This window comes from Chelonoidis abingdonii, chromosome 18 (assembly GCF_003597395.2).
Source record: "Chelonoidis abingdonii isolate Lonesome George chromosome 18, CheloAbing_2.0, whole genome shotgun sequence".
In the NCBI taxonomy this organism is placed as follows: Eukaryota; Metazoa; Chordata; order Testudines; family Testudinidae; genus Chelonoidis; species Chelonoidis abingdonii.
The window spans coordinates 18427093-18440425 of record NC_133786.1 but is presented as its reverse complement, the minus strand read 5'-3'; the positions used below and the strand labels follow the sequence as shown (position 1 = coordinate 18440425).

Sequence of the window (13333 nt, the reverse complement as noted above, 5' to 3'; positions counted from 1 at the left end):
TCTGTAAAATGAAGACTCTTTCTTTCTCCCACCATTGGTCTATCTTGTCTATTGAGACTGTTTACTCTTCAGGGCAGGGACTGGCTGTGTGTGTGGACAGTGGCTAGCACAATGAGCCCTGATCTCAGCTGAAGCCTCAAGGCAAGTGGAAAAACAAACAAGGGAGATGTTCCTAGAAATGACTTTGTAATTAAATGTAATAATCCCAACCCATGTACTGCTCTGTGTGACCTGTTCGATAGTTCAAAAGACAGAAATAATATTGTATTAGTGTAGAATTCATGCAAGATTTAAGTTATGTAGTGCTTACCATGCCAGGAAGGTCAGCAGGAGGGTATTTTTCATCCTGCACCTCAAAGCTTTAATAAACCCCCAAATATACCTGCCACATCAGCTCATGTGACCACCACCAGGAAGATAATTTCCCTTTCTCTTGAAACTTAGCTCAGCAGAGAGAAAATGCCCACTCTCAACTCCTCAGATTCATTTATAATGGAACAGCAGAGGTGCTGCAGAGGGATTTTTAAGTCTAAACTGCCTACCTCATTACTGCCTGCTCCCTCACAAAGCTCCAGTTTGCTGTAATCCTCAGTCACTTTTCCGCTCTGGGTCAATTCTCCTTCCACCTGCCGACAGAGCCTGCTGCTTTCCTGGCACTCAGTTGTCTGATAAAGCCAACCAGGAGAAACCTGTAAACCCTCTGTGAACACACTTGCCTCTAACCCTCTAGGAACTGGCTCTGTCTTTTGCTCTCCTTCTCCTGTTTCTTCTTGTCTGCCCTCATTGTTCTTCTCAGGGGCATCACGTGACCTATTCAGTTTCATGCTAAAACTGACACAACTATGTTCCTGACTAGGTACTTGATCATTTTCCTGCACATGCTGATAGAACTTCTCATCCTCAGAGTTACAGTCACTCTGTGACTTTCCATTGGCTGACCTTCGTGGCGGAGTTTGGAGAGTTCCTGTGAAAGGGTGAGCGGGTAGAGACCCTGTAGCAGCAACAGCAAGCTGATCTGTTGGTCTGTCAGACTCACGAGAGCTCTGGAGATCCCAGGAAAAGTTATCAACCTCTCCCAAAATCTGTGATGCAAAATGGTCAGCTGAATTGCTTGTAACACTGCTGTCAGGTTCAGGCCCCAAACCGTTTGCCTTCTCCTTGTCTTTGTGCTGTGCAGCACAGAGAGAAACAGGCTCTGACGCAGAAATATCAGCTCCTGCGTGAGCATAAACTTCTACCCCTCTGGTGAAGGGTAATGTACCTGCAGTCACTTGAGGAACTGCCAGGTGGTTGTCTAATAGGTCTTTTTGCAGGGCTGCTTGTAGGCCTGCTCCTTCAGATTCAACAAACTCTGCCTGCTTTGAGCTCTCTCTCTCACGTTTGCCGACAACCTCACTGCTCTTGCAAAGTTTGGTGGCTTGACTCAGTGCCTGATCCTGAAGTTTTCTCTTCCTTCTACTCTCAACGGCTCTGCTGTGTGCCCTCAGCTCTCGTTGGGGACAGTGAACATCACCCTCCTCCTCCAAACTCAGGTCTTCCAGGGGACTGGCATCAAAGAGAATCATTTCACATTTCCTGCTGTAAAAAGTATGGTCAGGGGCACTGGGGGTCAAGAAAGCTTCATTTTCATCAGCTTGTGAGAAACCTGGGCCTCTTTCCTTATCACCACCAGGCCCTGTTAATCTTTCTCTGACTGAAAAGCCATCATCAGGCTGACAGACACTCCCTCCTGTCATTTCCTCTTTCTTCCGGTTGTCAGACAGTTTTTCCTCAACAAAGAGCATACCTTTGTCCTCCAGGACCTCGCGGGATTCAAGGACACTTCTCCCATTCTCAAGGTCTTGTGAACATGATTTCTTTGCCACGTAGGAAATGGGCTTTGTCCTAACAACATCCAAACCTTCAGACTCCAAGTCAGAAAAACCAAGACAAGGTTTGTCTCCAATTTTTGGGGACTTGTCTTGGCCCTGCTGGTGGTCTACATCTGATCTGCTAAAAGATGGCGTCCTTCCTAAAATTTTCTCCACATCAGTTAAGATCTGGTGAGTTCTGCAGGACTTTGCTGTCAGAAGTGGCTGCAGTTTATTTGGGGAAGGCCCTGCAAACTGTCTGTTTGAGTAACTTGTCTCTGGTGGTCTCTCAGAGGGCTTTCCTTTACCTTTCTTAAGAAACCCCTCGATTCTCATCTGGCTATGCTGATCTAGATCAGGACTTGCACACTCAGAGGACAGGATAGGAGAGGACATTCGATAAAAGGATGTTGAAGGAAGAATCCCTGGCTCTGGCTTCATTTCCTAAGTAAATAAATATTTGCAGATAACTAAAATACACAACATATGATACATACACTCATCTACAGCACGAAATGGAACAGGATGTAGTTGGAGCATTTGAAATAAGAAACACTAACAGAAGTCCCTCAAATTGAAGGTTTGGGTCTTTTCCACGGAAGGTCCCTCCCTGAAAGATTCTAACCTCAAGAGTTTGTTGGCCTTCAAGGTCTGGTGCAAGGCACATCTTATCAGCCTGACATTTACCCAACTACTGGTTGAACTGGGAAAGTTCTCTCTATTTGAAAAGGGAGGAATGGTTTGCTGTTGGGATGACTACTCTTGTTGCCAACCAACAGCAAAATAGATTAATCTATTGCTTTTAAGGCTGTGTCTGGTGCCTAGATACCATAGCAACAGGTGCACAGTTACTTCATAAATAACATTGGTTGTTCCTTCCAATGAGACTGCTCTAAAAATTCTACAAACCACTCACCCTCTAAGCACAGCAATCACTCCATCCTTGAAAGGCAGGAAGTAAGAGGAATGGCATGAGTTCAGGGCTCTGAGCCCATGTTCTACAAGGGCCTGTGATCAAAAGTGGGTATGGCAAAGCATTAGGAAACAGAGGAGGATCCTAGAGACATTCTGGGTGTGCCACTGACCCACTCTAACTCTAAGTCACCTGAGCAGCTTGATACCTTGGCCCAGTCAATTGGGAAGAACAATATGCTAGAAAACCTTGGCCAGCACAAACAAAACAAGAGACACTTGGGGCACTGCAGTAGCCTTGACTTGATTTAGGAAGGGGGCTCTGAACTGCTTATGCCACCACAGGGTCCCTCTGGCACCACAACAACTCCACAGTCCCAGCTCCCTTTTCTAAGAGGAAGACTGGAGGGAGGGACCATCCACTGAGCCTTGTCTTCCTTCCACCTCACGGCCCCTAAGACCATAAAGTCACTGGGAGCATCACAGAAAACCAAGTGCTGAGTTTAATGACCTTGAGGGTGAAAATGGCAGTAGCTGCATCACTGAACAAGCCAATTTCTCCTCTGGCCTCGGGTTACTAAGGGATTTGGCCCAGTTGTGAAAAAATGAAGTTAAAGAACAATAATTGAAAAGTGATGCCACGCCTGCCTCTGTCTGCTCCTCTGCACAGCCACTTTATGCCCGTCATTCATTCTGCCTAACCTCTAATACCACAATAAGCAGCAGCCATCACCAACTCACAGCTGGTCACTTACGCTCAGGCTGGCTCTTCTGGCCCTCCCTAACAAGCACCTCAGATGTACTCACCGCAGTATCTTTCATTGGTTCTCTCTCCTTCTTCTCTTTCTTCTCCTTCTTGTCTTTTTTCTTCTTCTTGTCTTTCTTTTTAATGCTGCCATGAGCTGAAAGCTTCTCCCGCTCCTGGATCACAAGTTCTCTATAATGTTCATCACAAGGGTGGTCCCATGTGGACTGGCCATTAGAAAAGTTAAAGTAATAGATGTCGCCAGTGATATCTTGACTGATGTGGGGAAAACAGAACACGAAGACAGGAGAAAGTCAGGGCATCAGCTCTGTGCATCCAAATCAGCACACACAGCTGGCAGCAATGCTGCTTTGTGCAGCCACAAAACCTTCCGTCTCAGGAGCATATAGGGCTTTACAAACGCTGGCCATAGACTCCCTTTGGTGCATAGCAGAAGCGGAGCGTGCTGCCCCAGAAAAGCCCCAAATACACATGATGAGGGAGCAGCTGTCCCTCAGCACATTCCTGCTTCCATCACGGTTATTTCCCAAACTACTTCTTCACTCTCCCTAGAGCAAGGGCAGCATTGCCACTACTCTTTCAGCATCATCACATCCCAGTGAAGTACAGTATTGTATTATCCCCATTTTACAGGGGCATGTGCAGGCATGGAGGGGAATTGACTCACCCAGGATCACAAACTGATTCTGCTGCAGAGATAGGAATAAAACCCAGGAGCCCTGACACCCAGTCCCCTGCTCCAACCACTAGACTACTTTCCCCTACTTATTTGACAAGCACTCAGAGAGAGATTAGCAAGGAGAGGTTGGCAATCTACTGAAATAGTGCTGATTTAAACTGCTCACCATGGTTTCCACTCTGGAGGTAAAGGAGCCACAATGCCTTCTCTGGCCAGCCACATCAACTCCGGCTCGTTCTCAGGGTCAATCCCTACCTCCCTGGCAAACTCCTGAATTTCTGTAGTAGAACAGAAGTAGAGGAAACAAAAGTCAGTAGAAGACAGCGCGGCAGACAAGCAAGGCTGTGCATTACTGTGCAAAGTGGTGCTGGGAAACCCCCTCACTGAAGACACTAGAATTAGGCTGCACAGAGCTATAGAAAACATCCCATGTGCCATGATCCATCTTACAATGGGCGAGGCAAGGCTAAACTCTGCAGGGGTGGGAGACAGAGGCCGCCACAAACTGAGGTATATCCATGGGAATGGAAACCAGGAGCCTTATTGTACTCTCTCATCGCCATACGCCAGAATTAACTGTCTGGAAGTCAAAGGAGTTACTCCAGTGAAAACCAGCGTAAGTAAGAGAACAATCAGGTCCCAAGAGCCCTGAATCCCAGTGTCCCACTCTAGCCACTAGACGACACCCTCTCCTCCCTCGTTTTCCTAAAAGAGCTTGGTTCTCTTGCTCAGCCCCAGGTTCTGGTTTCCCCTGTGACAGTCCCAATGGCTGCAAGGGAATGGAACCAAGATCCAACTCGGCACCGCTTCTCAGCGAGTGCACTGGCCAGTCTGACTGAACGAAAGTCAGCCTCTAATAGGGCCACCCAGAGGATTCAGGGGGCCTGGGGCCTTTGGCGGCAGGGGGCCCCCCGCCGCCAAATTGCTGCCGAAGGCCCGGTACTTCGGTGGCGGGTCCCAGGGCGGAAGGACCCCCCGCCGTGGGTCTTCAGAGCACTTTGGTGGCAGGTCTCAGAGCGAAAGGACCCCCCACTGCCGAATTGCCGCCGAAGACCTGGAGCGGAAGACGTTCCAGGGGCCCAGGCCCTGCAAGAGTTTTCCGGGGCCCCCGGAGTGAGTGAAGGACCCTGCTTCAGGGGCCCCAAAAAAAACTCTCGTGGGGGCCCCCGCGGGGCCCAGGGCAAATTGCCCCACTTGCCCCCCTCCCCTACCCCGGGAAGCCCTGGCCTCTAAGGCTTGGGCTACACCAGCGGGGGGATTCGAACTAAGACATGCAACTTCAGCTATGCTATTCGTGTAGCTGAAGTCAAAGCATCTTAGTTTGACTTATCTGGCCGTCCTCACAGTGACGAGTTGACTGGCACAGCTCCCCCGTCAATTCCGCATACTCCTCCTGCCGAGGTGGAGTACGGGCGTTGTCACCTAGCAGATCGATTTATCACAGGCAAGACATGATAAATCAATCCCCGATACAGCAAACACTACCCGCCGATCTGGCGGGTAGTATAGACATACCCTAAATCTGCTTTCCAACCCCTCCTGCTTGAATTTGCTGGCAGGTCAGAATTTCTTTGAGAGACTGGCTGTTACTGATGCACTACCTACAGCAAGATGGAGTGCCACTAATACACGAGCTAACTTTTCAACTCTCCAACACACTGAACATCACTCATTCTGCCTGCGTTGCCATTCTCCTGCAATATTTGAGAGCAGCTCCTGAGCCCAATCTTTCTGCTCTGAGGAAGGCAGATGACAGTTACCTTGCTCACTGGGTATGTATGTTTCATCATAATCTTCTTCTAGGATGAGCTGATCCCCAATGCGTATAGCAGGTCCTGCCATGTCCATTCAGAAGGGGACACACTGACTGCACCTAGTAGTGAAAAAACAACCAATGTCCTTAGCTAGATATCAATGAATTTCACTTATTACATATTAATTAGCAGATATGCATGTGGGGCTTTGACGCTTTCTTGGGGAGCCCAGGACTATGGGTGACCTTGTTACCCTCTCTTACCAAGAGAGAGACATGCTAGAGCTAAACTGGGTGACAGCTCCCCATCAGTCCAGTCTGTTAACCAGCCAGCCAGCCTCCTCCAAAGCTCTGCCAGCTTTTACTTTGCCTTGCAGGTAACACTTGATGAACCCTAGTCCCAGAAACTCCCTGGAAGAATGTGCCTCTTCTGCATCCAGCCGCCACTGGACGCCCACAGAAATTACGAAATCCTCTGTCTCCAAAAAGACAGTGTGCATACCAGCCCGCTAGGTAAACTGAGGATCCAGACCTTTAGTATTATGACACTGAGGAGAACATCTAGTAAATCCAAGAATAAGTTTATTACTAAAGAACGGAAATTCAAGTGATGATACTAAGCGAAGATAATAGAAAAATCTGTTTTTTAAGAAAAAAAGAAAAATGTTTCTGCTAGACTAGAACTTAACTTTAACAAGTTAATCTTTTCTAAAACAGGCTCTCATCTAAAACTTCTTCTGTAGTGCTTGCTGGAATTCTGACATACCAGGATCCAGACTTTCATTATTCCCCCAAACAATACAAAGGGTTTCCTCAGTAAATCGATAAAGCTTGGGTCCTTTTTCCCCCCTCTTCTTATAGGGCAGGACACCCTTCAAATGTATCCTGTGAAGCGTATCCCCAGACAACATTCCTTGCCCCGCTGGTTGCTCTTTGAGGTGTAGGTGCCAAGCTGTCGATCTTGTCCTTCCGTTAATTTACTTTTTTGTTGCCTCAATATGTGAATATAATCCCCATTAGAGACATGTGGATAACTACATCCTCTCCTGTCTGGAAGAAAACCTGTCTGATTACAGACTTCAGGCATAATATTGGTAAGTATCCATAATGCCTCCTGTAGAGTTCTTACACACACTGCACAATATTAATGACTAGTACACTATACATTTTCATTAGATACCTTATATGACAGTCTTTATAGATAAACACCATGACAGCTATGTGTTAGGTGCAGTGCCTTTGTCAGGCCTGACTGGAGTTTGCCAGTAGGCACTGAGGCACTCCTATGGTCACAGGGGCCATGATCTGGAAGCACAGTGGGTTCTACAGACCAGGACTCAGCTGCATCGAGAGGGCAGCTGCCAATGATATGGTGATTGCTGACTTGCTCCTCCAACACACAAAGAATCGCAAGCAGCCCTGGTATAGGCCAGATGGTTTCTCTAGAATTGTTATTGATCATGTCCTTGTTAAAAATCATTGCTAGTCAATGGTCATGGATATACAAGTTCACGATGGTGCTAAACTTGACACGACCATCAGCTTCTGCCGACAAACGTGCACCTCCAACTTCTACAACAGCCTGTTAATGGGGCTGAAAATAGTCCAGTTCAACCAAAAGCTGTTCTTAGAATTGAGGTGTCAGACAGCTTTTTGTTCTGGGCTGCTCAAGGCTGTTGAAACATTACAGACTGAAGGAATGGAGTAGTTTCAAGTCACCAGGGATGACGACTGTGGCCACAGCCCTTCAGACATCAAGCACTGATTGGTGAGGAGATGCTCACTGCAGCTGGAGCTAAGAAAACAAGGTACATCGGTCATGAGCAAAAACAGAGGCTGAATGGGTTAAACTTTGGAACGGCATCCAGCCATTGTGTAACAAAGATCAGGAATCCTGGTGGTCAGCTCAAGCAGCAAGTTTTGGACTGGCTGCCACCAGGCACAATTTCTGCAGTCTCTATGCAACTGTGCAGTGTCTGCAGTGGAGGGTGGTATAATAAAGAACTAGGAAAGCAGCATCAGCCAGAGTCTGCAAGACCACGTTGTGATATTCCTCAATTATGCACTGCCTGAAGAGGGCCAAGAAGTTCCGGTAGAGCCATCTCCTTTCAGCCAAGAAGAGATCCGGATTCCAGTCTGTAAGCTGAAGCCTGGGAAGGGACCAGGAGTTTGTAACATCACCACTATGTTGCTGAAGACAGGTGAGAGTATTGTTGTACTAAGGGTGCAGAGACTCTTCCAGACCCTCTGGAGCACTAACCTAACTGCCAACAATTGGAAGGCGGCATCATTTTTACTCTGTTCAAAAAGGGTGATAAGGCCATATGTGGCAACTCAGAGGTATTACACTTTTGTCAACCCCAGAGAGAGTCTTCACTTCCATATTAATGTCTTGAATCAACAATGCGCTTCATGGCAAAGGCCAGGATATTCAGTGTGGCTTCAGACCTGGTCATTCCACTGTCAACCAGATACCTACCTTGAGACTGCTTTTTGAGAAGATGGATGAATTCAATAAGCTGCGTTCAGCACTTTTTATGGACTTCCATCAGGCCTTTGATTCAGCAAGTTTGCAGGATCTGATGAGATGACTTGGAATCCCTGGGAAGATAATGTCAATGATAGAAGAGCGCTATAAAGGAACAGAAAGTTGTGTTCAAGTCAGTGGCAGATACACAACCTGATTTCCTATTTCCACAGAGTTGGGCTAGGCTGTGTTCTGTCGCTATTGTTATTCAATATCGGCACCAATTCCTTTACGGTTAAGCTTGAGGAGCCAGCTGTCAATGACAGTGAGCTAAACACCCTTCTGTTTTGAGATTTCAGACATGCCAATTACACTGCCTTGTTGGCTCAGATTGGTGAATCGCTGATCTAGTTGGGCAAGAAGCAGTGCGTATTGGTCTGGTTAATCCCTGGCCATCACCACCAAGTGAATTCCAGCTCCAAATTACAATCTGTTTAGTATTAATCTGTCTAGATAGGACATCAAGCAGGTGGCAACCGTCAAATCCTTGGGAAACAGCACAGACAGTGCTGGAAGGTGCTCAAAAGATGTGGACATTGGTATAGCAGCAACTGCTGTCATGTCGCAGACCCTTCAGCAGCCTCTGTGGGGACCTTGTGGCATCAACAATGCCACAAAGCTACAGATCCATAGAAGCATGGTTATACCAGCTCTGTTGTATGGCAGTGAGATGTGGGTGCTGAAGAACACCAGACTGAGGTTTTTAATTCTCATGTCTTTCTGAGCTGCTCCACATTAAGTGGCAAGACAGCGTCAGAAATGAGGATATTAGAAGCTGAACCCAGCTACTGCCTTCATCAGGTTCGGTTTCAGTGGCTTTCTTGGTACAAACACATTACTAGAATGGAAGACCAATGTATTATGAAGAACGTGCACCAAGGAATGCTGCTACACAGCTAGCAATTACCATGGTTACCAAAAGCTTCAGTGATATGGTAAGATTGCGAAAGATAGATATAAACTGAATATCCAGCCAGACCACCATAAGGATCTAGGGCGAGATCGATCCAGGTGGCACTTGATCTGCAAGGAGACTATATCCCTTTCGATTTGCAATGATGATGATAACGTGTTCTAATTATAAAGTTATTAGAAGACCATCCTCAATATTAAACATGAACAGTCATTTGTGATAATTATTTCATAGTTTTACCCCACATAAAGGCCAGACAAAAGAACCATTAGTGCCCCAGAAAACTGTTGTCCACTTTTTCTTGGTGATGTTCAGCGCGTCTTTCGCTTCCTGTGTGCCTTTGTACCAATCAATCATCACTATCAAGAGCAGGTAGCCTATCAAACAATGTTGTCAACACACTACCAATGACAGCTCTAAGTACTAGCCCCACACTGCTGCCATCATGGAGCTCTCCTTGTCTTTTCCCTTTCCAATGACCTCAGAAAGCTCTGTATTTTTAACTCTCTTATGTAAAATGAGCCACCTAACCAGCAACTAATCCTGCTAGGTCCCAGACTGCAGTATTTTCAAGACTACAGGATCAAACCAGCATCACAAATCCTACTTCACATTCTCTCCTGAACACACGTGACCTAAAACATCTGAATAATGGACAATTTGTATATGTACTAAAGTGCTTGTGTGTACGGTATATATCAGCACAAAAATGCATATTGTGAAGCTACCTACCACACTCATGAAGTGAGTATGCCGTTCCCACATATGAGAAAATTAAAACCAACAAGGCAGAGTGCTGGCCTAGAAACAAACAGATTTTCATTATCTCCTTGCCAAACGCAGAATGAGGGACGGCAACGCACAGGCCCGCAGCGCACAGACCTGCTCCCTCACATCCTTTCCATATGGACCCTCCCCTGGCACCCCATATGCTCTCAGCAGGAACTCCACCAACTCTTACCTCCATGGCACTCCCCTCCGCACTGCTTGTGCACACCCACTCACACCAAGTGTTGCCCCAGTCTTCCCCCGCCTCTTGCACATTCAACACCCACATTCACCCCCACCGCCACTCCCCCTCGCACACTTCCCGATCTCTCACACTTAGCCGCGCCCCGCTTCCCCTCACACACTTAGACATCTCTCACACTTACCCACGCCCTGGCACACCCATGCCCCACCTCCCCCTCACACACTTACCCATCTCTCACATTTACCCACGCCTCGCCTCCCCCTCACACACTTACTCATCTCTCACACTTACCCGTGCCCCGCCTCCCCCTCGCACACTTACCCATCTCTCACACTTACCCGTGCCCCGCCTCCCCCTCGCACACTTACCCATCTCTCACACTTACCCGTGCCCCGCCTCCCCCTCGCACACTTAGCCATCTTTCACACTTACCCGCCCCCTTGCACACCCATGCCCCCTCTCGCTCCCCCTCTTACTCATCTCTCACACTTACCCACACCATGGCACACCCACACCCCGCCTCCCCCTCACACACTTACCCACACCTCGCCTCCCCCTCGAACACTTACTCATCTCACACACTTACCCACGCCCTGGCACACCCACCTCCCCCTTGCACACTTAACTCATCTCACACTTACCCATGCCCCGCCTCCCCCTCGCACACTTACCCATCTCTCACACTTCCCCGCCCCCTGGCACACCCACCTCCCCCTTGCACACTTACCCATCTCTCACACTTCCCCGCCCCCTGGCACACCCACCTCCCCCTTGCACACTTACCCATCTCTCACACTTCCCCGCCCCCTGGCACACTCGCGCCCCCTACAGCAGACGCCCATGACAGGGCGGCCTTACCTTCCACGGGGCCCCCGCACCGCCCCAGCCTGGGCCCCCCCCGCTCCCTACAGGCAGCACCAGAAGGGGGAGGCGGCCCCCGGCCTGGGCTCCCCACTCTTCGCTTCCATGGACGCCTGGGGGTTGCCCTGGACCGGCCAGCAACTACTTCCGGGCTTGTCTAAGCCTAGCAACGGCAAGGCCCGCCCCAGCCTCCCCCTGATTGGACGCCGGGGAGGCCCAGCGGCACTGGATTGGTGAAGGTGTCGGACCGAGTCACATGGGTCCTTTAGCGGGCCCGAGGCTTTGTGGGAGTTGTGGTCCGCTTCGTGGGCTGCAAAGACCGTCTCTGGGTATAACAACCCCCTCCCCAAAACCGGGGCCAGTGACACTACGGGGCCACAGGGGGACATGCCCCCTAAAAGTAGGTGTCATGACCCCAGGGGTCACCCCCCAAAACTGGGTGTCATGACACCCCCAGGGGCATGCCCCCAAAACCTAGCATAATGAAAGACACACAGGGGCCCAACCCACTTCCCCCCTAGCCTCCAAAATTGTTACTTCATGAGCATTCCAGGGGTCACTTTCTTAAACAAAGCAAGTTTCCAGCCCTTGCTGAGAAAAGATTGAAAACAGGACCCCCTATAAATGTGGAAATCTGAAGGAAAAGAAAAAATAATTTTATTTATTTAAAATCTCATTATTTTTAAGCCAGAGTCATGACTGCCCAGCCCTCCACCCTTCCAACAGGTTTACCTGAACACTCTACACATAGGTTTCTGAACAATAGCTGGGTTAGTCTGTATCAGCAAAAACAACCAGGAGTCCTTGTGGCACCTTAGAGACGAAGAAATTTATTAAAGCATAAGCTTTCGTGGTGAAGGGGGTTTTAGCCCACGAAAACGTATGCCCTAATAAATTTGTTTGTCTTTACAGTGCCACAAGGACTCCTGCTTGTTTAGTCTATAGCTACTAGCTGATTTTTAATTGTTGACTATATCCCTTTAGTTTTTTACGGGGTGTGCTACTGAAATGCCAATTAAAAAGGCACCATAAAGCAATAATACTTAAATATAGCGTAAAACAACATATTCAAAATCCATTCTTGGTTAGTATAATTTTAGATCAGTAGCCACCAAACTGTGTTCTGTAGAAGGCTTGCTAGCCTTCTGCTAGCTCTCCTCCTCACTATCTCCAGCTAAATCCTATAAAGAGACCATTAAAAATACAGCTACGTTTCCTAATGTTACATTTCCAAGTATGCAATTGATGTAATTGCAAGATCTTGTGTAACTGTGACTAATGGGAGCAGAGGGGTCTCTGAGGCCTTCTCTCTATTGGGATGTAATCCACGCTAAGAGCGCTTTAAAGAACCTCTACCTGAGATTATTAAAATTGAATTAATTTTAGGGCCTGATCCTGCAAAGGGAACTATTTGGATAACTCCTGGTATTTACACTGAGCCCCATTCAAATTAAGAGCCTTATTTAGAAATTTGGTCACCCCTTTTAACATACTCAGGGGAGGAGGGTTCCCCAGCCAGCCAGCCAGAATCTTTAGCCAGGTTCTTTGAATATTAACCTGATCCCAGATAAGTAAGAAGTAATGTACTATGTTAACTTTTTTGGTAAGTTTGCTTTAAAATTAATGGGAGGGGAAGGAGGAAACCAATTCCACATCAGTTATTTATGTATCTGAATAGCCAGATTGACATTAATAAAGCTACTCGTGCAAGTATAGTTAAGTCCCTCAATGCAGACTTGTCTACACAGTTAAATTTTACTTGTATAAGTTATATTGTGAATTTAGACTGCTATAGTTATAAGAATATAAACATACAGACACACACACTTGGACATTTCTTATAATTTAGGACGACATTGTTTAGTTACATTACGTTGCTTGGAAAGGAGTTTAAAACAAACTGAAAATATCTACTTTTACTATGGAAAAAAAAGTCTCGACACAGGCAGTTATGTCTGTACAAGTACAATTATACTGGTATAATTATACTGACATAACTTTCTAGAGTAGACAAGCCCTAAATGTTTTCTGGATTAGGCCCCATATATTTAGACTTTGTGCATTTTGCTTTGCTGCCCTACAGCCTGGTCGTTTACTTG

At 47.4% G+C, this 13333-nt stretch overlaps 2 protein-coding genes across 3 annotated transcripts in view; both read right to left on the bottom strand.

Moving 5' to 3' along the window:
• Nucleotides 1-8579, bottom strand: part of LOC116834159 (centrosomal protein of 164 kDa) — a 90421-nt gene extending 81842 nt beyond the window's left edge. For both annotated transcript variants that reach the window (XM_075073427.1, XM_075073428.1), the window contains exons 1-4: nucleotides 8440-8579; nucleotides 5968-6080; nucleotides 4374-4485; nucleotides 3570-3783 (exon numbers count right to left, since the gene is read on the bottom strand). In XM_075073427.1, the coding sequence (XP_074929528.1) occupies nucleotides 3570-3783; nucleotides 4374-4485; nucleotides 5968-6055 (414 nt within the window). In that variant the 5' untranslated portion in view covers nucleotides 6056-6080; nucleotides 8440-8579. The remainder of the gene's footprint in view (nucleotides 1-3569; nucleotides 3784-4373; nucleotides 4486-5967; nucleotides 6081-8439) is intronic.
• Nucleotides 441-2289, bottom strand: LOC142047889 (uncharacterized). The gene has a single exon (XM_075073435.1). It carries the CDS (start codon nucleotides 2244-2246, stop codon nucleotides 441-443), a length of 1806 nt encoding a protein of 601 aa, XP_074929536.1. The 5' UTR covers nucleotides 2247-2289.
• Nucleotides 8580-13333: the final 4754 nt, after the last annotated feature.

Excerpts from the sequence above, each read along its gene's own strand:
- LOC142047889 (XM_075073435.1), bottom strand. The coding sequence starts at position 2,246 with ATGTCCTCTCCTATCCTGTCCTCTGAGTGTGCAAGTCCTGATCTAGAT.